This window comes from Vanellus vanellus, assembly GCF_965231255.1.
Source record: "Vanellus vanellus genome assembly, chromosome: 24".
Lineage (NCBI taxonomy): Eukaryota > Metazoa > Chordata > Aves > Charadriiformes > Charadriidae > Vanellus > Vanellus vanellus.
This window is the reverse complement of record NC_138929.1, coordinates 580,835-605,620: the sequence shown is the minus strand read 5'-3', so window position 1 is coordinate 605,620 and position 24,786 is coordinate 580,835. Positions and strand designations below refer to the sequence as shown.

The window sequence follows — 24,786 nt, the reverse complement described above, 5'->3', positions numbered from 1 at the left end:
AGACTTTCACTTAAGAGTCATTTCAGCAGAGTGAAAACCACCACTGGGACGGGCGGCACCAGCACCTGTCCTAAACCCTCGCTCAGGCAAGCCCGAGTTTGCAGCCCACAATGAACCCCCCCAAAGCGCACGGGCCCCGTGAGAGCCCATCGCTTGGCCTCAACGCAACCAGACCGCCGGCGGCTCCTCTGGCCCTGCCCCGCTGATGCGGACGCTCTGCCCTCTCCGAGAAGCCCATTTAGGCTTTGAACCCTCTGTCGGGGGTCGCGCGGTGGAAGCAGCTTCACCGGCAGCCCCAGCTCTGCCCCGCTGCCCGGGGGGGCGGGGACCCCGCCTGTGGCACTCGACGGCACCAGCGCCGCGGGAGCTCCGAGTCTCGGCAGCGTCCGGGAGCTGTCCCGGCCCGGCTCCGTGCCTGCCGGGAGCGGCGGGAGGAAGAGAAATCCCATTTGCTGTAAAACCAGAGGATTAGGTTAATTAGTACCTCCTTAACTACGGCTCCGCGGGAGCGCGGGTGCTGCCCTCACCGGCTGCCGGGCGCCCGCTCATGGCGGCACCGCCAGGCCGGGCCGCAGCGGGAGCGAGTCGCCGCCTCCCAACTAAAGCGAAACCGCCGGCTGTCCGCGGGGCCGAGCCCGACCGACAGGGGAGGCTCCCGGGAAGGCCCCCCGCGCCCTCCGCCCCCGCAGACACCCGGCGGGACGGGCCGCGGCGGGAGCGGCCCCCACCTCCCCACGGCTCAGCCCCGCCGGGGCGCGCAGCTCCGGCCCCGCGGCCCAACAGCCCCCGAGGAACACCGGCAGCGCGGGCACCGGCACCCAGCCCCGAGCCTGTACCCCCGGGGCCCTGACAGCCCGGTACCGGCGGCGCCCGCCGGGAATGCGCCCCCCCCCCTCCCCGAACCCCGGGCCCGGCCCCCTCCGCGCTCACCGGCGGTCCCGGGCGGGGCGGGGCAGCGGCTCCTGGTGCCGGCGACGATCGCGTCCGGTCCTCGCCGGAGTGACGAGAAACCTGCTACCCGCCCGGGCCCCGCCCCGCCGCGTCACGCCGAGCGCGGCCAATGGCGGTGCGGCGTTCCCGCTGCCCCGCGAGGGACGGGCCCTGACGGCCAATCAGCACAGCCGCCCCGCGTCTCGTCACGGCTCGCGGCGCGGGGGGGTGTATGTGCCCCCTGCCGGCTGTTCCCGGACGGCGCCGCCTCCCGCCGCGGGGAGGCGCTGGGGAGGGGGCTGCGCGGCGGGGGGGGCGGCGGCTGCCGGGAACGGCCGTGCGGGAAACCCAGCTGAGTTCCGGGCAGCGCCATGACGTCAGCGCGCGGCCCGCCGCCGCCGCCACCGCCTCTTAAAGGGGCAGCACCGCCCCGGAGGCCCGGCAGCGACACCGCGTGGGGGGATCCCGCGTGGCCCCGGCCCCGCGTGGGGCTGGTTCCCCCCCTTCCCCCCGCCATGAACACGCTCACGCTGGTGCTTTAGAAAAGAGACTTTATTAGCTGCGCTGCTCGCCGGGACGCAGCCGGGGGGATGGTGGGGGCTCGTCCGGGTCCCGCCGCCCCGGCCCCGCGCTGCCTTCGGTACCGGCCGCCCCGGCCCCGCCGCTCCGTGGGAAGAAATTCCGGCGTGGAAACCGCCCGTGGGCCCGCGAGAGGCTCCGGGGTGTCCCCGGCGGAGCGCCGGGCCGCTGCCCGAGCGGGAGCCCCGCAGCCGCCCCCAGCCCCGCCGGCACACGGGGGCGGCCCCGGCAGCGCGGGACCGGGGGCGGGCTGGATGCGCTAGAATAAGAAGAAAAATAATTCTTAGGGGAAAAGCGTGTTTATATACTCGGTTATGTCAGCGAGAGCAGCCCCCAAGCCCCCGCCGGGGGAAGCGGCCGGGCCCAGCGAGCGGAGCGGGACGAGCCCGGCCCGGTGCCTCCCGCGCTGCCCGCCGGGATCAGCGCCCCCCCGGGGCCGGGCCGGGCCGGCGGTGCCCGAGCGCTGCCCCGCTGCGGGGGTCCGGGAGCGAAGCTGCGGAAAGCGGGAAACGGGGAGAAAAGCGCAGGACGTGGGCAGGAGCCTGAGCCGAGCCGAGCCCCCGGGAGGAAGCAGATGCTCAGAAACACTCGGGGTCCGGTGCTGGACCGGTGTCAAGGCCGCTCTCTGACCGTCAAGAGCCTCACGTGGCATCAGCGCATCCCTCTGCAAACAAGCTGCAGCCGGTGGTGGCTGCTCCGGCACTGCTGCCTGCGCGTCCCCTCTGCCTGGGCAGGGAGCGGTACCTTGCTGCCTGCTGCGGCCACCCCTGGGGGGACCAGATCCAGCACCCCACCTCCGCCATGCTCCTTGCCCCGGCCAGGGTGTGCCCACGGCCACTGGGCCTCCGGCAGCTGCATCAGTAGCCCAAGCAGGGGAGCGTGTGGCCTGCGCTGCTCCTGCCGCGGCCCCGCGGCTGTCACATCGACAGCCCCAGTGCAGCGGGGAGCAGCGGCAGGCCCGGCTGTGTGATGCACACAGGGGCACCCATGGCGGTGCTGGCAGCAGGGCGGCTTTGTGGTGAAGCCGTCATAGGCACCGCCATGTAATCCAGTCCTCGAGAGGGCAGAGAGGAGCAGACCCGCCTGCCACGCTGCTGGCTCAGCTTCGCCTGTGCTCTGGCCTTCAAGAGGACTTGCTCGGCTCTTCCCTCCCCTGTGCAGGTGCATCATGGCTCCTCTGCGTCCCCCATGGGTGCTGGGAGTTGTCCTGCCGGTGGGGATGGCCACGCAGCCTGGCACAGGGAGCAGGGGTGGCGTGGGCTGGCAGGCTGCTTGGCAGGAAGCTTTCTTGACACCAGGTCTTTGCTTATGGAGGACATTTGGGCTTTCCAGGTGTACAGCCGTTATCTTGGTTTTAGCACTCTCCAGCTGGGCCGGGTCCCCCTCTTCAGGTCTGGTGCTGGAAGGCTCTCAGGCAGCCTGCGGCAGGAATGGTCTCCAAGGGTGATTTAACAGTGTAAGAAAAAGAGTCCCGTGTTCCTAACGTTTCTGTGTGCTAAAACTAAAATACAAAATACACCTTGTCCAAGCAGGCAGGGGATTGGCGTCGGCTCTGCAGGGCAGTAAAGATGCATTGTGTACACTTCCCCTGGGGCACCAGGGCAGAGAGAGATCTCGAAATGTGAATGATTATGTGTTCAGCCGTCGTCCACAACCCTTCCGTGCTGCAGCCTGTCCTACTCGCTGTCACTCTTGTCCACCAGTACCGCATCGGACTCCTCCGTGATCTCCAGCAGTGTGTGCATCTCGGGGCTCTCCCCACGCATCAGATCCGAGTTTTCTCCCTCCTCTCCTCCAACCTCCACCAGCTCCGTAGCTTTCACTTCCACCTCGCCCTCTCTTATTTTCTTGACATGGAAAGTGAAGGGTGGCACTTTGTAGACGGCTGTCTTGGACCTGGCATAGATGGTGTGGTCAGGGGTGAAAGACTTCCTCAGCTTGTCCCGAGAGGTCTTCATCTTCTCTCTTCTTTCGTTAGTCACAATCTTGGTGCCCAGTTTGTTCATCCTCTTCTCCAGGTTGTGGCGAGTCTTCTCCAAGTTGTGGCGGGTCTTCTCCAGGTTTTCCTTGGTCTTTAGCTTAGTCTTCTCCATCTTCTCCTTTGAGAACGCCTTCTTAAAGTCATCCACTCTTTTCATGCCGCTCCTTTTGATGCGCTCTGCTCGTGACTCTTCAATAATCTCTTCAATCTCCACCTCTTCATCTGAGGAGAGCTGGATGTGGTCCTCCTCCGCATGGTCCTCACCCACAGGCACCTCCTCGCCCTCACCTTCCTTCTCTAGCTTTTCTCCTTCCTTCAAAGACTTGCTGATGCTCAGTTTAGACGGGAGCTTCACTTCATCCTGCAAGACACAGAGCGGAGCCAGTGAGACACACACACCCAGCCTCAGGAGCCAGCCCCCGCGTCCGGCAGTGCCTCAGAGCAGAAGCACAGCTACGGTTCATACGATTCGTGGCTAAACACACCTGGACAATGTCAGGCCTGGGCTCATCCTCCCTTAGTGCACCTGATAAATTACTGTAAATAGGACTTGCTCTACCTGCAGCAGCTTAGGGCTCCGCTGCATTTAAGCTTCGGTATACTGGCTCTGCTCACTCTGGCCTGGTTCCAAACCCATCTGTGACTCCAGCAGTGCAGGACGAGGCACTGAAACTGGAGACTTCTCCCTTCCTCCTGTGCCCCTGTCACAGTCCTGTCCCCTCCAGTTTCATCTTCATCCCAAGGCCTGGCCATCGCGTGCCCCTGCTCCTGGCCCCGCATCCTGCCATGGAGGGGCACAGGGAACCCACTGGAGCGATGTGGCACCCCTTTGCTTCCCAGTGCATACCCAGGGCCCTTCCCATCCCCACCAGCCCATGGTGTTTCAACTTATTTCCCACAGGTGGTCTTCTCTTGGTAAGACCGCTGGCCACCCCAGCTCTCTGGCCTGGCTGGGGTCCGGCCAGCAGTGGCCCTGGGCACTGTGTGGTGCTGGGCTGCAGATGGCGGCACATTCCGGAGCTGGGAGTCCGGCCACGGCACACACTGGCCTGGCCGACCCCGGTCTGCACTTGGACTTTCCCAAGGCCTTGCAGGATCCAGATGTGGGGCTGAGACATCTCTTGGGATGCAGCACGCTGCCCTGTTTTTCCCATTTCTCTGCTGGGGACTAAGTTAGGGAATTTGTCCGAGCCTGTATCTGAAGGCGGCCCTGACTCGCACAGCTAGGTCTGCAAGGTTACTCTGTCCGCCCTCGGGACAGGAGGTGAATTCATTCAGCTTCTCCACTCTCCCGGGTCAGCTAAGTTTCTGATCCCAGTGGCAGAGGACAAGCATGTGCCCAGGAGAGGGGCACAGGTCTGGAGTGGGATTGGTTTTCATCTGAGCAGCACATAGCGTGCGTCCCTGCTGCAATGAATCACGCCTCTGTTCCCAGGACAGGCTGGAAATAGCCCATCACTGTATGAAGCGTCACAGCTGTGGGGCTGCAGCCCACGGCTCAGAAATTTATTGCCCGTGTGGTTTTAACCTACGGAACTGGGTGGGAGAGGCGTGGAGCTGCTGAGACGAGCACTGTCAGAAAGCCAGCAGCAGCCGAAAGGCACCGTGTGGAACAGGCACGCAGAGAGCAGAGCTGCTGGGCTGAGGTTTGGAGAAAATGACCGCTGGGCACCATTCCCAGCCCTGGGGCAGGCAGGAGCTGAACACAGCAAGGACAGGGGATCCCAGTCCAACACCAGCAGGAGCAGGGCCCGCTGAAATCAAGGCGCAGACCCCGGGGTACCCCAGGCCCGAGTACTTGAAGCACGTGGCAAACGCCAGCAGTGACTCGCCTTCCCCCGGCTCGGGGATGCCAGGACCGGAGCTGCGTCGTGTCCCGGGAAGGTGAATTTGCCGTGGTATCTCTCGTGCAAGGCTGCACGCTCTACGTGTCGCACTTGCGCAACAGTAGCCACTGCACCAACACAGCTGTGAGCTAACGAACTACGCAGATGTCAGGAGCCAGGACACTCGTGATGGTCAAACCACCAAAACAGCCCCTGAGGCCCGGCCCCAAAGAGCCGCGCCAACTCCAGCCCCACTTCTGTACAGGTTTCTCTGGTGCTGCCACAGCAGAGGACATCCCAATCCCTCACACAGCGCCAGAAGGGACGAGCGTGTTCACACGTCTGCGCCCCAAGCACTCTGCCACCACGCACCAACACGCTGCTGCTCCGGCTGACCAAGGTCACTGCCACGCTGCTGCTTCGGCCTGAGCCCCCCCAGACATGGGGCTGCTCGGCTGGGCCAGCTACACTGTCCCCAGCTCTTCCTTCCCTTACACCACTGGAGAACTGATATTTGCTTATTGAATAGGTGACTCCCGCACAGCTTCACCTGGAAGAACTTTGTGAACAATGAAAAGTCAGCTCCACAGAGCGCTGGGCTCAGTGAAGGTGACACAGGCTGCAGTGTCCGTGGTCAAAACACAGAGTCTGCCAGGGCAGGGGTTTCGTTCTGGGTTTTATTATATATTATTATTATTATTTTATTTACTTATTTTATTTTATCCATTTGCACTGGGAAAAGCTCTTTTTATTGCTCCAGATCACAGCTCAGGTCCCAAACACTTCATGGAAATTAAGGTGAAGTGGCCAACATATGTTTTCTTCATTTGATTAGCCACTTCAGGAGAAAACAATACACACACTCTCCAGAGGGTCAGGTCAGTCCAGAACAAATCCACATCACTGGGAAGGCAGGGATCCTGTTCTCCACAACAACACCTGCTGGAGCAATCCCAGAGACTCCGGGGGACCCTGCCCCGCCGAGAACATCAGGAACTCCAGCCGCTTCCTTCCCTCTGAGTCAACACAATGAGCCAGAACAAAGGCATCCCCCTCTCGCCTGGCACAACTGTCGCTGGAAACAGGCCATATCCTGCAAACTCAGATACTTATCAGCCCCTTGTTAGCTCCAGAACATGTGTGTGCAGAAAGAAACACCACCTCAAAAACTCCATGTCTGCCATGTAAATAACCTCTTTTCCTCGTGTTACACCAGCAAATCCATCTTCTGACTGAATTTTCTGATGTGGCTGAGTGGGCTGCACCAGCAACAAACCCATCCGACCGCGGCAGCATCCTGCAACTCTTTCCTCACAATCATGAAGATGTGGCTAGCAGCAGCTCCCAGTACATGGGACAGCTGGAGCAACCCTGACCCTGTTCGGGTGACGGTGCGGCCCTCTGTAATCCCTGACACTTAATCCTGAGAACAGCGCTTGCCCGGCTGTCTGAACTCCCACGCACTGCACTCACAGACAGACCCACGCTTCTGCTGCCCCATGCACCGTCCCCGCAGGCAGCTGCCCCAGCCCCAGCGCAGCATCGCTCATGGGCTCGAGACTCCGCTCACGCCTGTCTCGGGGGCACTCTCACTGCTCAGACACAGAGGCCAAGACAGAGCACAGCTATTCCCATAAGTAAGGATGCCTACAACCCCAGCTTCCCCCCTCAAGATTGTTTCCCAGAGCTTTTCTCCAGCTGCACTTGGGAATCCCTTTGCAACCCTCACCGGGCCCCCTTCCCGCAGAGCCAGGGTGACAGGGGAGCATGCCCACTGCAGGGCTGTGGGGCTGGCTGAGGGCCACCACATAGTGCATTTCTCTTTCCTATGCCTGGTATAATTCCTGCATTTTTTTCCCCTGAGTCTTCTTCAATCTGATTGCTTATCTGAGCCGTAGATAACCAGCCGGAGGACAGCTGGTGAATTTTCAGCACTGTGTGCTGTGGGTCACTCTCCTGACTCAAAGCCCACCTGCATCTAGGAGCATTCCTGCTGGTTTAGCGGGCTCTGGCCGATGCACAGGACAGCTGGGGTGAGAACAACCAACAGCTCTGGCATGTCTTAATGGGGAAGGGTACATTGCTGCTGAGCGTTCCTCACATATAGCTGCCCACCTGCACCCAGGCACTGCCCAAATGCCACCAAGGGTCTCCTCCTCCCTGCTTGAGAGGAGTTTCTCCCATGGGGAAGGGGAGCAGCCCGGGGTGGGCAGAACGTGCCCGCAGACACGGACGCATCTGCTTGCGGTGGAGGACAATGGGACCTCGATGGAACAATCAAGAACCATCCCGGGTTGAGGGGTGGCGGCTACACAAATCCCCGCTCTGGGCAAGGCACTATGGTCTGTGCACTTTATTTCACTCATGACTCGCGCAGATGAGCCACATTTTTAACAGCAGGCATTCCAACTACTCTATTTTTACTGGGAAAACACTGACCCTTGAAGTGGGTGAGTCCAAAATCCTGGGTCTTGGCATCCCCGCTTGTTGGGGTGTTCAAACCCTGGCTCCCAATCATCAGACATAACCCAGTTCTGTTCTCTAAGACAGCTTGAATCCAGCTGGCATAAAGACAGCAAGTAAACAAGATTTCCCAGAAGATTTTCATACCAGCAGAAGAAAAATCTTGCCCTGCTCTGTGCACAAAGCAGAGCTACACCCAGCAGAAGGACAGGTAGTGTGTGTGTGTGCTGGGACTGAGCACGCTGCCATCTGATGTGCTTCACATAAAGGTTCAGCTCCGATTCAAGCTCTACGTTTCTTTTACCCATCTACAGGTCGCCAGCCCCCAACCCATTTCACAATCTGACGTGCACAGCTGTGCTGTCCCTTTGGCCCAAAGCTTCCCTGGGAAGCGGTTTACTTCGGGAAGCTCCCTCCCGCTGGCAGAGCCGATGGGATGGGCAGCCCATCCCTCTGCAGACCTTGTGGGTGCCCGGAGGCGCCCCGGTGCCCATACCCAGCATCCGTGGCTGCTGGCTGCCAGCTGACAGGGTGCTGGGCTGCTCTGTATTCCTCCTACTTCAAACAATTCAGAGCTGTTAGATCTGCCGGGCAGACCGGCCCCTGCCTTGTTCCACTAAGTGGGCTTTTTATCGGATGTTGTTTTCGAGCCCGCGTTCCCTTGCAGTGAGTCACCCCGGCAGCCCCATATGGCCATGTACACACCGCCTGGTTGCTACAACACATGTCAACACTTCCCCTGTCATATAAAAGGCCAATGAGACACAAAGCTGAGCTGCATTCCCAGCCACGCAGAGCTCTTCAAGCACTGCAGGATCACCAGCAAATCTGGGGAACATTCCCAAAAGGCAAGAAGGCTCCTGGGCTGCTCGTGAAGAGGCTCTTATCGTCAGTGCATAAAAAACAGAGTCCCAGAACTCTCAGCCACTCCGACCTCCGGTTTGAAGCTTTAATGGAGGATTTTTCACATGCGCATGCTAATCACATCTGTAATTCATTTTGTTCAGTTATTTTTACACAATTGCAACAGCACGAACGGTTGAGTTTGGTTGACATGCAGCTGTAGCATGCAGAACATGACCAGCTTACATCCCCAGGCTCTGCCATGACCAAAAAGGGCTGATCCCAGCTGCTGCTGGGTGAGCTGGCGCTTGCTGCACCTCCTGCCCCACACCAGCCCTTCCCCTGCCCGCCCGGGGCAGGTCAGATGAGCTCCAGCCTGGGGGGAGGCTGAGGGAGGACTAAGAGCATCTTGGCAGAAGACAGCTGCCTTGGTCAGCCCTGCCAGAGGAGAGAAGGTTCTCCACTCCCATTGCCACAATAGCTGTTTTGCTCTGCCAGTCCTTAGAGGATGCTTTTCCCTGCTGACCTTCCATCAGCATCACGGGAAGGAGGACTCAGTTATTCCCGAGGAACAGCAACACACCTGATAAGCACCCACAGCCCAGCAGAGCTCAGGGATGTAAGGACGCCCTGCACAGCAGAGGAGGGCTCTGCTTTCTTCTCCAGTGCCTTGTTGGAACAGAATTTTTCAGTGGAGGTTATAATTGCTATCAGATTCTCTTGCTATGTCACAAAAAACCTGCCTTTTTTAAAAATCTTGTCACTCTCCTTGAAAAGGAGAAGTTTTCCCAGGCAGCTTCTCCCAGGGACACCAGTTCCTGGGCTGGGTTCACCTTTGCCCGGCTCTCGGGGGAGTCCTGTCCAGCGACCGACGTGGCCGTTCCCACCGGACAGCGCTGCACACACCCGACGTGCAGGCGTCGGGAGCTTGGGGTATTTTCTCCAGTAGCCACACAATAAGAGGAAGGCTAACAGGGCACTATGCTGTTACCAGCGGCCCTTGTGGCATGAGATAAGCGTTAGACAAACAGCAGTTAAAGTCACCACCAGCTCCAGCCGGTGTGCGGGAGCTCAGCTCGTAGTGAACAGCCACTGTGCAGAAATGGATGCTGCAGTGCCTACCTGAGACAACTGTAGTTTTATGTCACAGTTTGTGCTCTCTGCCTGTCTTTTGTCTATTTAAAACAACAACTTCAAACCATTTCACAAAGTCTTATAAACAAAACCTTACAAGAAGCCTGAGGAGGTGTTACCGGGTCTGTATTTCAGAGGGAGAAACTGAGGCTCAGCAAACAGGCAGGATTTGCCCAGTCACAGCAGAGGCCAGCAGAGCCAACTGCTCCTGGCTGCTAGCCCTTCATGCAAGCCATACAGCAATTCCTCCGCCCCAGATCGCAGAGGTAGAGCACAACAAGTCCTGTAATGCCTGAGAGAAAACCATAGCTCCTCTCCGTCTGTTATAACTAGGGCAGAGCATGCAGCGAGCAGCAAGCAGCTTAGCCAACAAGCGGAGGCATTTCTGCCAACGGGAAGATCAGCCTGGCAGGTCTGAAGGTTGCAGCAGCCACAGGCAGGCGGAGAGGCAAAGGCTCTGGTATCAGCAGCTTTCAGAGTTTCAGAAGAGGTTCAAAGCGATCTTCAGGGGGTACTCCTGCCGAGGCCCTAAACTGCTGCCTCCTCGCATGTCTTCTGCTGATTTGGGCCATGGCACTTTCCGCAGCGTGGGCAGAGGGAACCGTTCCTGGAGACGGCTCAGAGGGCAGTCCCTGGTGAAGACTCAAAGCGCACACGCTGGATCTTCTCGGGCTAAGATGAGGAAAACTGTGTTTCAATGGCCAGCAGAAAGGAAGCACAATGGAAAAACTTACCTGTCTCCACCAGGAATCTGATCAGGAACATCGCCAACAAATACTCCGGATTAGCATGAGAACAGGCAGAGAGAAAAGGCACAGGGGTATGATTTAGTAAAGGGAGAAGCCAGGTAGCAAAATTTGACAGAAAAGATAGTCAGCAAAGATTTATTAGAAGGAAGAGTGTCCTCCTCTAATTTACGGCAGGTCCTAGGAGACGCAGAATCCCTTCTATGGTTTCGGGCACGTTTACACTGAACACTGCCACAGGGCCGGATTCTGCTCTCTTTTCACACTGCTGTTCACAAAGTGATTTGATGTCAGCTGTTCTGGAGGTCTCTCCAGTTTCTGTGGTATAGCTTAAAGTAGAGTTTGCTTGTACGTGTAAGATTATGAAAAGATAGTAATTTTAAAACCCTGTGTTTATTAATTCAAATACACAAGCTGGAGAGATCGAAACAGCCGGGTGTGATTCCAGACCTCCATCCGCTGGTTTTGTCAGTGTACTGACCGTACCCTAAACCAACACTGGACAATACCCAGCAGCTTACAGACATCTATGCCCAGTGACACAGCAAATACACTCACTGCAAGATCAAACACTCTCTCTTCTGCTAAACACACTGTGAGGACAAGGGCTGGCTACTCAGCATCCCAAGCAGCAGCTGGCATATAAAATTAACCCCTCCATATGCAATAGGCACGGACAGCCTCAACTCCTACATTCCGAAGGTTGGACAGATTTTATCTCCAATAGTGCCAAGAGGTCCATAAAAAGAGAAGCATCGAGTCCTTAGAGAGAAGACTACTGAATCCTGCAGTAAGAAGTCACCAAAGAACACTCCCAAGACAAAGGAAAAGATCTAAAACATGAGGGGGAAAAACAAAATAGGTTGGGATTAGGTAAATGGTAAAGGGATAAGCTAGTTTGTTGTCAAGCAATATCTCCCTGACTAGCAGAAGTCCTTCTCCTCTCTGTAATTTTGTGTATTGCGCAATCTTCTTGGCACTTTTTTCTGTCAGGTGCATCTAGTTACTCTGTGTCCTGGAAGCTATGTCCTAAAAGGCTGTATCTCCCTCATCAGCTGGTGAGAATGAGCAGCATGGTACAGGCACTGGAGCTAGTTCAGACCTGGTGGTGAAAAGCAAGGGAGGAACGGCGCAGGGAGAGGAGGCGGCTGTGTCTGGAAAAGCGCTTGTGCCTCCCAGTGAGTCAGAAGAAAGGCAGGGCTGTAGGAAACAGAGAAGTAAATAGATTGCAGAGTGAAAAGGCTTTTTTTTTTTTTTTTTTTTTTTCTTTTCCCTCTGACAGCAGAAAAAAGTTTTGATCCTACTATCAGCCTGTTTGTACAACTGGCTTTACTCTCAGAACTGCTCGTCCCGGATAAACCTGTCTCAACTGATTAATAACTCCAGAGCTATTTATGAACAGCAAACCAGTAAAGGTGGAGTTTGCATTACAGATGATATGCAGATAGATCTGTGCTGATACTGACATTTGCATGCTCACATAAAGCTATAGACTAAACATCCTGAGAATTTTTATTCTAAATATTTGATTTTCCTTCACTGACTCTGAGGATCTTTGTTTCTGGTCTTTGTCTTATCTTGCAGCTGGACAGTGGACCCACAATTCTTCAAGTATTTTGTAAGTTGTAGAAGACCTTGCAGAATCAATAGGATAACATGATCCCAAACAGGATAAAAGAGGGCTAAGCATGCTGCCGAAGAGCTTATGAGTCATTGCCATGCTTTCTGTGGAGACTGCATAGCTCTCTACTCATTACTCAGATGGGGACAGCACATCACACTATTGGGTATTGTAGCAAGAAGCGGCTTCAGCGAAGATGCAGGAACAGCCCTCAGTTTTACCAGGTCTGTGCCCAGGTCAAGCAGTACGTTCTTCAGAAAAATGGCTGTGTTAGACTGAGCGTGGCTGCTCATGCCTCCCAGAAAGTGCGTGCCTTGTCTGGAGCTGGGACGGGGTGGCAGCACGCGGTGAGTCACCCACAGCACAGTCAGTGCCAGCCTTGTGAGCAACGCTGAAGGGCGCAGAGGGACGCATGCCAACTACAGAGTGTCTGCATTTACATAAAATGGGGGAAAGGGAGATAATATGCAGGAGTACGACTTCTCCCATGATGCTCCCACCCTTCCAGTGTTTTGCAAGGCTGTGACACTAAGCAGCTTTTACCATCTACCAGTCAAATTCCCACCCAGGGTACACCGGAGAACAATGGGACTGTGTCTTCCCAGGGAGAGGCACGGTCTGAGCATGGACTGGCTTCTCAAATTCTTTGGTTTCTAATTCCAGACCTGCAAACTTGGTTACACGCAGCCTTGGAGAGCTTTTCCTGCTGTGTGTCCATGATGGCTTCATTTATTTTTGCTGAGGACTTGTATCTAGCTTAAGAATGGAAAAATGAGCCACAATCTCACTGGAAACTAGAGCATTCGAGCCACCTAGCCCAGCGAGCACGGCCAGCAAATTCTGCACTTCATTGTACTCCCATGCGCAGTGGCACCATTGGCATCACACAGACATCATGACAGATGCTTAGATCCACTGCCAGTAGGCACAAGAGAGGCTAGAGAGATGAATATGTGATCAGAAGGAATATTACCTTTGGTTTTACTTTCATGAGCCATTAATAATGCAATCTAACCTTATTCCAACTGGCTGAGCAGCCCCTGGCCCTTTGCTCTGAGACAATTTATTGCTGCACAGCTCAGTATGTAACTATAACGCTGAAAGGATTGCAGCAGACCAAACAGTCCTGGCACTAACCACTTATAAATAATACCTGAGCAATGAAATATTAATGCAGTTGATTCCAGGCTGCAGCAGAGTAATCCATGCTCCAGAGCTGCCTTTTGGTAGAAAGACTGATAATCTGCACTAAGAAAAATCCTGGAAGTGAGAGTTAGTAACATCCTGAAATATTTTTAAGGTTCAGCCTCCTGTGAATTATTATCTTCAGACTCTCATAATTCAGCAATGTGGAAAGAATATGAAGGATTCTTTGCACATAAGGATGTTAACACGGTGCCCCTTACAATGGATGGAGAATTCAGCGCTGCAGCCTGAAGGAATTGAGATGAATGACATTTCTCTCCTTCCCCTGGGATGGCATTTTTTCACCGCTAATTTTGCTACCTCTGTGACCAAAAGCAGGAGAATAGAAGGGAAGATAGAACAGCTTTCTGGGCTGGGACCCCTCTGTTCCAACAAAAGAGACAAATGATCAGAGACAAACAGTATCAACTCTTTAATTAATGAGTATGGGTTTGTGCAATTCAGATTTTTTGTTTTTTAACAAAGGCTTCATGATGAATTCTCTTTGGTACTTCTTTCAAGAACATAATAAAATAAAGCAAAAGCAAATCCAGCACCAAAGGAATATTCTGTGCCCATCAACCACACCAGAACTGTCACCGGGTGAGGTGTTTCCTGGGATTTGGCAGGTTGCTGATGCACAAACCCACCAGCAAGAAGTGCACAGTAATTCTCTGCTGAACCCAGGTTAAGAAATGTTGTGGCTATAAAGCAAGCTGCTTTTGAGTGGATTCACAGCAAAATGAAACAAGCCTTTTATTTTTAAGTATTATTAGAAAATAAACACAAAACCCACTGGCTGCTGCAATACAAACCTCTGCAGTGAACCACTGGGAAAAACTGATGCTACACACGGAGCTGCTCCAGATCCCGAGAGGGACTCAAGTTCAAGTGCAGAGCGCTCCCAAGCACATGGAGCCAACCTGCCTTGCAGGAAAAGCGTAACACATATGCCTCGTGCTCCTGCCTATCCCCAGTACTGCCATTCAAATTTTATTTGAAATTTCTATTTATTTTTTAACGCTTGTAGTTGGGCAAGCTCCACTGAATCCAAGGTATGTAATCCACACAGGCTGTTCTTTGGAACTACAGATTGCGCTGTTTCTCACGAACCCTCTGCTGTCATTAGACTAATGAAGTTTTTGTTTCAGAATGATTAATTTGAAACAAAACCATAGCTCGAGGCAGCTGACACGCTGTTTAGGAGGTGGAGAGAGGCTGCAGCCCAGGGGCAGTGGGTGCGGCGGCTGCGGTATGTGGCTTTGTACGCCCTGCACTCCTGGCCCCGTGCCTCTCGTCAGACCCCCGAGCTCATGTTCTTTTCCACGCTCTCTTTTGAGGAGCACAGACCTAAAAATGAGGCACTTCGGGTCCGGCCTTGGAATCTGTTGCATTAATGTGTGGGTTTGAAATTCATCCCTCCTCCCCACGATCGATGATCTTGTTGCTCTCATCCGTATAAGGCCCACTCAAGGCACAAAAGCCAAGCTGTGCTATTTATATTTCCTCATCCAGCCCTACCTACCCTACACATTGTACAGTGAGATTCTCGTTCTACCCAGCTCTCCTAACTGCCCGGCCCTTCCCAGGGAACCCCCACCTCTCCCAGGCTCTGAGTGGCCACTGGAGTCACCCGAAGAGCAGAGGGGGTGCGCGGGACCCCCCGATCGGGCAGCGTGGGGAGCAGCCCGCCCGCACACCGCGGACAAAGGCCGCTCTCTTTCCCCAGACAATGCCACACGCCACCAGCCAGCTCTCCCTCGGGCTCGGCGCCCACGTGCGCCTCAAAATAAAGCACCAGCACATTTCAGAAATTCAATATTCAATACGTGCACTGCGTGCCACAAGCATTCGGATGTCTGGCTGTAAGAAAATCAGGCCTTTGGCATTTGCACAAATAAGTTTAATTGTTGAAAAATGTTTGGAGGAAAAATGCCATGCTTACGTAAGCGCTGACACGTGCCATTCTTCAGACGAGTGTGGCACACTGTCTGGTTTTACAGCAGTGGCTGTTTGCATGGGATATCCATTATTTAGCCACGAACTGTAGTAACCAGACCCAGATTCTTGTATCATAAAACCAGGAGATTTGGGATGAACTCACTTTAGTTTGTCTTTATTAGCAACCACTCTAACCAAATTTGTTGGTGTCCTAATTTCTCTGAAAGACAGGCGCCCGGGACGGGTGGCACAAAGGAAGCACTGAGGAGCTCTGTTCCCATGGGCTGTTAATAACTGCACGTAGTCATCTGACATCAGACTTTTTCGGAGGGCAAGTTCTGTTTACGGACTGTTTTACACAGCAGCTTGTCAAAAGTCTGGCACTTTGCTTTTGGTAAGCTCATTTTCAGAACAAAAAGATGTGGTAATTTGGAGGGGGGTGTTTTTTTCAAATTTTATTCTCAAGAATCGATCTAATTCCCTATGTTAAGCCAATGTCAAAACGCTTACCTCCGCAGAAACCAGACCAGCTCCTGGCAAAATCAGGTTAAAGTGTATTTGAGAGAGTGAGCAAGTGAGAAAGGGCACGCACGTCTATAGGTGACTGCGAACAACAGCCCATAAACATTCTGCTTAATGCCTCGCCCTCAGCTGGCCCTAGGGGAAGTGATTTTCAGTTCTGCCCTTTCTCCCCGAAACTTTGCAACTATGCAGGCAGATGTGCTTCAGGGTCATCTCGACAGGTCAGGCTTTCCCTGAATAAAATTTGATTTTCATTTCCTCCTAATCTAACAGCTAGCAATATCCAGCGCTCACGTGTAGTTTGACCTCTTCTCCCAAGGTGCCAAAAGGTCTTATTTGCACTCCTGAAATAGTCCCTCCATAACTGCTGGAGCCTCAGTATCCAACGCTGAGAGAATAATCAAACATCTATACTCAGTAAAGAACTGATTTCTCTTTAGCTCCTTTTATTTCTTCATACCGTAGAATCATGGAATATTAAATACCTCTGTTTTACTCAGCTATCTCACTTGAAAATAACCACCACTGGTTTTATGTAATACTTTGTGTCTCTTCAGATGAGTTTATCTCTTGTTCTCCAAAAGAAAAGACTAATAAATCTTTGCCTTTTTAGCCATAGCAACTGAAAATGCAATCGCACAGGACAGTTAATCACAGCTTTCGAAAGGCAGCTTTATCTGGGTTAGAAAGTAGTAATAACCTTGCTCACCATCACATAATTAATTACATTATCCAAGAAAGTATCTAACACAAACTTGGATACCTTGTAGGTCTTGAGAAGTGAAACACTGAATTAGAAAAGAGTTACTTTGTAATTTTTTTTTTTAATGATAGACACAGTTAGGAAAACATAGTGACTTTTCTTCATTTAAACTCCCAGGGCGGAGCCCATCATAAAGTTTTGGTTTTATAGACTCTTGAAACATTTTTTTTTAATTTCATGATTATTAATACTGAAACACAGAAGGACATTAGTAAACAGGTAATGCAGCGGGACTCAACAAGGCTTCTTGCAACAACTAGCATTGTTCAATATCAGTAAACCATCTGAACATCATCCTCGGTTTGATAAATGCCTTTAGAATGTACACACAAAAATGTCACTTCTTTCTGTATAGAGTTTTATTCTTTAAATGTGCTGGCATTATCTGTTTTGCACAATCCCAGACGAAGTACCACTCTTGTCACTGATGTGCCTAGAATTACTGACTGTGATAAAATATTTGTATGAATAAATTGTGACACAAAATTGTAACCCGATGTTTTTGCAAATCTGCTGTGCAATTCCCACAGTCAGGCTGTGTTAGGAATTTCTGAAGAATGACATCTTCATGACTACAGTAAGACACAAACCTTAAAAATCCTGTCCCTCCCAGGAAAAAAAAACAAAGCAGAATAAAAACCCCCAAAGTCAAAAGCAAAACTTCCAAGATCCCCCAAAATGTTTAACTTCAGAAGAAAAGGTCTCCACAAATAAAAGAGGCTCCTATACACGACAGATTTTTTTTCCTTACACCAAGCGATAGAATTCAGGTTTCTGTACATTGAAAATTCATGATGACATTTTTATGGACTGCAATCTATAGCATAATGCAACTATTAAGCAACCCTGTTTTCTGTATGAGAAATAATAATTAATGTAGCTCTGAGACAGGCTGTAGATTGTTATAATTTAGAAACATTCTCTGTTGACCAAAAGTCTGTGTTTCTATCATATGCAGGAAAGAGTGGTAGTGCAGAGGACTGCAAAAATATAGCCCATTCTTCCAGGGGATTCCCTGTGGTCCATGCCTGGCAATCCAGTTCTCATCGTATGGGTCTGTCTTTGCCACAGTAATGCGGCACAAGAGTACTATCAAGAAAACTATTTATTACTCAGGCACATTAATATTATTATTGCCTATTTCTTTCTAGTATTCAAACACCAAAAGCCCATCATGGATTTTGTGTTTCATTTTAAGCACCAAATTAAGAGACAATCAAGAGTTTCTCCCCCAAGAGAGACTTCATTTGCCTTAGCAGTGTCCGTCACAAGCCTGCACGCTTGCTGCCACCCCTTCGGTCTCCCCAGAACTGGATCCCTACCTGGTGTGGCAAGGGCTACTAAGGCTCCCTGCAGAAGCACAAGGATTTCCATGAGGGTGCAAAAGGCTCCATTTCACATGAAGCAAACCTGGAGAATTTCTCACTCGTGCTCTGTGGCCTCCCAGTCAAATCACACTAAATTCCATGCTGGGAAATTGTTCTGAATTACAAATAACTCTTTTTTTTTTTTTTTCTTAATATCTTTACGATTCACAAAATCCCTGCCATAGTCCCTTGTCAACTGATTCACCACGAGGCTGTTCTGTCCTGATTACATCAGCAGGAGTATCGCCCCTGATTTCCTTTAGAAGCATGACTGCCTTTTTTAATTCAAAGAGAAACTCTACTCAATATTCATAAGCAGCAGCAAACCAAAATGAACAGCTCACAAAATGTCAATCTGCCAATGTTTAGGATGCTTCCAAAGGACTGAGAAGCTTGCCAGCTTCCTACCTATTTCCGTAACCCACAAGGAATGTTATGTTTAAACAATTCCCTTCACTCTTCTCATTTTGCAATGATTGTTGTTTCTGCAGTACGCTTGGAGTCCTATTTTCTTTTTCCATGGATAGATCTATCCTCCCCCAAAAGACTGATACAAAGAGCTTGTAATAAATACGTATATATAACTGGTTAGGTTGCCCGTATGATCTGAATAGGCTCGAGTATTTCAGCCTTTCAGGCATAATAAAACTACAAACGCTTAAGCTCTGAATCAGAGGGTTACACAGGCCCCTGTACTTGTCAGATTCTGAACACATTATGATCAGCTCTCCCTTCAAACACTGTAGTAAGAAGCGTTTTCCTTTTTTTTTCTGTTTTCCTTCTCTCTCTTCCTGTGATCAGCACTGGATGCTTCTCTATTTGTCCCTGATGATGTCTATTATTAACCCAGAGGCTTCTAACTGAATCGTTAACTATTTCACTCGCTCTTCTGTGGCCCAATAGAAGAGTTTGCTGTGATAAGGAAGACTAACTCTAGACAGGAAAACTGACAGAAACATATTCTTCTCTTTCTTCTTGTTTAATATTAAAGGAAAAATCAATGCTTAGCACAGAGGTTGAACATCAAGCGAACCAAAGCTGTTTTTGAAACCAGACAACTAGAAGATTCAAGACTCACAGATCGTAGAAAAAAGAACAGGGAAATCTGTACAAGCACAACGACAAAGGCAGACCCAAGTGCTAATGAGCTCAAGGAGTGGTTCTGTATTTTCTCTAATGTCTCTGTCTGTCCTCGTCAGTGAGGTTAACCCTGATGCTGGGGTTACTGTCTCTTGTTGTTATCAGATGCATGTCACACATCTGAAATAGTATCGCTCTCCACGTAGCAATACACATGTTCCCTCTCAGAAGAAAAGATGTTGGCAGACAGATTTACAATACTCCCTTCCAGAACCCAGTGCATTCTTATTCTTTTTTCAGCTAAGCAGTAAAATCAGGTTATTTTGGTACTTCTGGTCCATTGCAATGAGTGCTTAGGGCCATTCTCACTATCTTGGTTAAAATTCCTGTTAAATGTAGCAACTCTATCAAACCTTGTCTTAGATCACATAGAGAATGTTAAATCATGAATGAGAGAGCTACTTCAGACCCGCCTCAATTTGGACCACCAGACAGTCAGGGGAGTTTGGGAGAGCAATGGACCAACCGTGCAGCGTGACAGAACTCTTGGCAAACAAAACACCCGCTAAGAAGACATAAAGAAGTCGTGAAACAGCTCCTTACCTGGTAGATCATGACTTTGAAGTTTCTGCGTTTCAGGAGCTCCGCTTCGTTCGCCTCTAGCTTCTTTATCTGCCCAGCTTGCTTTTCCAGGTTCTGCCGAACAGTTTTCACATTGACGCTCACCTTGCGCACTTTTTCCAGCATCTTGTTCACGGTGTTGCTGGTGGTGGTGTGTGCCTTTGTCAGCTTGGTTAATTCTCCCTGGATGCTGGTCACTGCGCTATCCATCTCTTGCTGTCTCTCCTCCAGCTGTGTTTGGGTCAGCTGGATCTGATCCACTGCTCCAATGATCTTGTCCAGAAGGGTCAGTACCATCACACCATTGATCTGGTCTGATTTGATGGGTTCTTCAGGCACTTGCTCCTCAGAGGCCTCAGAGGCAGTTGGTGGTTCGATAATTTGCAAAGTAGTATCCTCCATGATCGCCTGGGAGTCCTGGCTAGCGGAGCCCGGAGAAGCTGTCACTGCAGGGAGAGAGAGGAGGGAAAACTAAACCCGAGCCTCAGCTAAACTCTGCGCTGGGAGACACGCCAGAAATGGAGAGCACAGTGTGTGGATGTCTGTGCTGAAATTCAAATGGCACAGCTCCGCAAAGCTGTCCAGTGAAACTGCCCTGCAAAATTTTCCAGGCTTGCAGGTCATTGGCTGACTCCACCTCAGCTATATAAAAGGAGCCCGCTGCCAAATGCCTGATGACCCACCCTTTCTGAAATGATTAAAATAGTTGGAGAGGAGGCGATGGCTTTGCATGCAAACGCAGGCACAGCTCAGCAAGGAATGCAAAGCTCTGAAACTACAACCGCCTCTTCTTCACCATAAGTCTAAAGGCAACATAAGTAACGAGAGGAAAAAAACAAAAAACCTTGACTAAATGGCTCGGGAAGCTGCTGGAAAGAAAGCAACTCCATCTGGGCACAGCTGTATACATTAAAGGAAGGCTGGTTTAAACAACTGCACAGGTTAAAGGGCACCTGGAAAATTCAGATCTTTTGCCAACACTTAGCTTTTATTTCCAGGACTACGAGAGCCTGATTTTCAATACTTGACGGCACATAATTTCTGGATCATAAAAATTCACACTCCCATGTGTGTGAATATACACAACAGGCGTGCACATGATATGTACAGCGTGCACCACATCTCTACGCAGCTTTGACTGAAAGAATAAATATAATTCACTCCTGAAGTGAAGCAGCTGGCCACTCCCACCTAAAAGCATCTATCCCAGCTCTGCAATCCTCCATCCATCGACACATCAAGCCACTAGACTACTAAACGTGGGACGTGATTCTGCATATGCCATGCAAAACTCTAATTGTAAGCAATGCCCTAATACGTTGTGTTACATAAGGCTTTCTTGGTAAAAAAAAAAACCACAACTAATTGTTTCAAAACTTAATAGAGTACATACTGCTTTGGAGAACACGGGGAAGAAATAACCCTTATTTGCAACTTTTAACCTCAGTGTTGACACAAAGCAATTCACAGTCTTATATAGTGTTGGCAGAAGTTTATGCCTTGTGGAACCATCATCAGCTCACTGCCTTAGAAGACAAGCAGGAGGCGCTACCAAAGGCTGTCTACAACAACCCAGCAGGAACAAGCACAGAAAGGTGGAGAAGGGAAATTCAGATCTTGAGAGTGACCCTGGGCGAGACCCTCTTCACCGCCACTGATGTTGGCTCAGGCGAAGGGAACCAAGCTCCCACGGGCAGAACTGCTGCCCCAGCCTCTGCTGGCTGGGGCAGCAGCAAGCGCTCCCAGGCTCAGCTGAAGGGCCATGGGCAGACTGGGAAGGCTGCAGCTTCCCTCTTGTCCTGTAGCCTTGACAACAAGCAATTCATACTCAACACATCCTGCCTCCCACCGGGGTCGAGCACGCCCTTGCAATTTGCCACAGGCTGGCGAATAAAATGAATGCTCTGCACCACTCGGTCTCTCCAGGCTCACAGCCTACCTCGAGACAGCACTGGGTGAAATGCTTAATTCCGAGCATACAAGCTGGGAAACCCACGACGCACAAACCAATGTACAGGAACATTGTTTAACCATGAATGCTCCTGATGGTCAGCACTTTCCGCGCCCCTGTGCTCTACGCCATGTGACAGCTCACTTTTTACTGCTGTTGTACCCACACGGCACCATTGATTGAGATTTGGTTTCACTGTGCATCAGTAAATTGTGCTGTGCGGCTTCCACAATAGGTATTATGTCATGTATTAAAAATAGGTTGCTTTTCTATACCCTGTTTTTTCCTGGAGGGACGTTTTCCTGAGGATTTATTTCCAGTGTTTGCTGCTGATGAGTCAGTTCCATGAAAAAAATCCTGACTCCAGCCAGATAGCGTTGAGGCTCTGCAGTTTTTTCTCACTGGGGATATCTGCTTCAGATATTCCACAGATATCCCCTGTGAATTTCCATGCACAGCACAGGATGCAAGCAGAGCAGTACTTTCTAGGTCTGCCATTTATTCCATGTATGACTTCAATGCAAACTCTGCCTTCATTTCCCCATTTGGGAATAAAAAAAAATAATCAGACTGAGCAGGTCAATCTAGACAGAATCAGATAAAACAAGACAACAGGAATTTATATTTGTTCTTGATACACAGTAGAAGATATGAAGGGCCACGCTCAGGGTTACTGTGCGCGCAGCAATCACACCCCAAGCTAAAATGCAATGAGTAATTTTCTATGTTAGGACTAACTTCGTTTCAGCCATTTTCTGCCGTGGAGACATACCCGGAAAAGCCAATAGGTGGCAAACCTCAGCCTCCCCGTTGGAGCCTTCGCTGACTCGAGCACACAGGACAGAGAAATCTGTCTCAGTCTCTTCTAGTGTGAAAATTTTCTGGCTGCTCTCATTGCATGGTAGACATAGTTTGATCTTTGGCGCTTCCACACTTGCACTATGCCTTAGATATTGCGGATCATTCCAGTATCCCAGGGATTTCACAGCACCACTACTGAATTCTTTACATGGACACGGAACAGACAATCCAAACAAAACCAAGCCTATTTCAGCTTCAAAGAAAACCTCTGTCAGATGTATGCAGGACAACAAAGGAATACAATGTGCAGCATCTGCTTCCACATCAGTCCGTGGAAGTTCCTGTGACTGAAGGAAACCACTCAGCTCACTAACTTCTTAAACAGCAAGATACAGCTGCTTAGGGCCTGTCAGAAACAGGGAATGGCCTTGGCTTGCACCAGACAGATTCTCTGTCAAATTTCACCCACTGCAGTTGACGAAATTTGTCCCTTCACCTGTAGCTTAAGTACAGAGGACACGGACTGGACAAAGGGAAAAAAGGCAAATTATCTTGTTTTCCAAGGACCTGGGGGTAAGTACAGGAAAGGAGGGAGGAAATGTGCAGCATATGGACACCTTTTGGTATGGTTAGATGCATCCCACAGACAAGGAGAATTCAGTTTTATAGGCCACTGCCAGTGCAATGCATTTCTCAGTCACCAAACTAATCGAATAACAAATTAAGATACATGTTATTTAACCTTCTAAGTTGCCCACTTTTTCATAATCGGAATAATATCAAATGTCAAATACCGGAATAAAAGCAAAACCAGAGTGTTAGCAGCCCTACCACTGCCATTTCCATCACACAGCCATTTCCATCACACAGTACCACTAGCCACACTAACAGGGCCCAAGTCTGCTGGTGTAGGGTGTTGTTTGCCGCAACTGCACCCCACCGCACCGACCCGTGTGATGTCGTTATTTCCCTACACATCTGCAGGTCATCTTCTGTATCGTAGGAGCTCTTAGGGGCAGAGCTTGGGATTTGCTGTTCTGAGCTTGCGCAGCACCCGCACCCTCAGCGGTGCCCCTCTGTCAGAGCACTACAAACGGGCACACTGCAATAACTCCACTCCACAGGGGCCAAACGCCTGCCCAAGCCCCGGAGGGGCATCACACCTCTGTGTGCTGCGCACCAGGAGGGGCTTTCGAAATAAAGACAACCAACCGTATGAAAAGGGATCTGTGGCTAAATTATATTGTTGCTACTGCAAAGGCTCCTCCTTTACTTATACCAAGACCAAGCGTTCACTCAAAGACACCGTCAGTAAGCAGAAGTACTGGGAAATTTAGTGTGTTTTAACTTAAACGTCTGTGATTTTTGGCTTCCATCCCAATGACCCATGTTTCCATTAACAGGCTGGTGCCGAAAACCCCTGATAGGCAGAAGGGTTTCTTGTACGTAACTGGATTTCTGCGTTATGAAGCGCTGTACCCTCGGGTTAGCCCATGGGCTGCCGGAGGGACTTGCCTCCATTGCTGTGTGCTTGTAGAGCCCTTCGATTTAACCCTGAAGAGCTATTTTTCGCTCTTTCATTTCCCGTATCTCTACAGCCTTCAACAAGGAACTGCTTATTTTGATCCACTGGGAGCGGGCAGGCGGCGGGGCGGAGGCTAGAGCCCCCGAGCACACCGAGGGGCCGGTGGAGGGCTCGGCCCAGCCCCGGGCAGCGGGAGCCGGCGGAAGGGGCTGGGCACGGGGGCAGGGGGGGCACGGGGCCGCCCCGGGGGCGGAGGACGCCGCCGGTGGCCCCGGGCTCCCCAGGACCGTACCTGTGGCCGCCGCACGCAGAAGAGGGCCGAGCCCCGTCGGCGAGGGCAGGCCGCGCCCTCGCGCCTCGGCCACGCGGCAGTGACGCCACTGCATGCGTCACGGCACCACCAACGGCGTCAGCGGCCCCTCCGGAGGGGCGGGCAGGGCACGGGCCCAGCGGTACCAGCTGCCGGCTGACCTGACCTGACCGGCCCGGCCCGGCCCGGCCCGGCGCTCTACCGTCACTTCCGGTGCGGACCGGGCCGAGGCTCGCCGTCGCTAGGAGACGCGCTCGCGTGACTCCGCCCCGCGTGCGCGGTGACGTCAGGGACGGGAGCCGCGGCGGATCAGCTGGTGGCGGCGGCGGCGGCAGCGGCAGGTAACATGGCGGGGGCGGGGGGGGTGCGGCCCACCGGGCCGCCTGGCAGTGGGGGCCACGGCCGCCCGGCTCGGTTCTTACGGCCCTTCTCCTCAGAGGCCGCGGCGGGGACGGCGGCGCCATGGGGGAGCTGTTCCGCAGCGAGGAGATGACCCTGGCCCAGCTCTTCCTGCAGTCCGAGGCCGCTTACTGCTGTGTCAGCGAGCTGGGCGAGCTGGGGAAGGTCCAGTTCCGCGACGTGAGTGCCCGCCACCCT

General features: G+C 52.0%; 2 protein-coding genes across 4 annotated transcripts in view; one reads left to right on the top strand and one right to left on the bottom strand.

Annotated features, from left to right (window-relative positions):
• Positions 1-1,467: 1,467 nt before the first annotated feature.
• On the bottom strand, positions 1,468-20,214 carry CAVIN1 (caveolae associated protein 1). Its single transcript, XM_082495081.1, has 2 exons — positions 19,585-20,214; positions 1,468-3,851 (listed from the first exon to the last, which is right to left on the bottom strand). Exons 1-2 carry the CDS (start codon positions 20,002-20,004, stop codon positions 3,186-3,188), a joined length of 1,086 nt encoding a protein of 361 aa, XP_082351207.1. The 5' UTR covers positions 20,005-20,214; the 3' UTR covers positions 1,468-3,185.
• A 4,272-nt stretch (positions 20,215-24,486) lies between these two features.
• ATP6V0A1 (ATPase H+ transporting V0 subunit a1) overlaps positions 24,487-24,786 on the top strand; it is a 30,536-nt gene continuing 30,236 nt past the window's right edge. For all 3 annotated transcript variants that reach the window (XM_082494833.1, XM_082494835.1, XM_082494834.1), the window contains exons 1-2: positions 24,487-24,530; positions 24,627-24,768. In XM_082494833.1, coding sequence (XP_082350959.1) covers positions 24,652-24,768 — 117 coding nt within the window. In that variant the 5' untranslated portion in view covers positions 24,487-24,530; positions 24,627-24,651. The remainder of the gene's footprint in view (positions 24,531-24,626; positions 24,769-24,786) is intronic.

Bases quoted from the DNA above. Each gene is read 5' to 3' on its own strand.
- CAVIN1 (XM_082495081.1), bottom strand. From the start codon at position 20,004: ATGGAGGATACTACTTTGCAAATTATCGAACCACCAACTGCCTCTGAG. The intron at 3,852-19,584 runs GTAAGGAGCTGT...TGTGTCTTGCAG, and splicing joins TCAAAGTCATGATCTACCAG to GATGAAGTGAAGCTCCCGTC.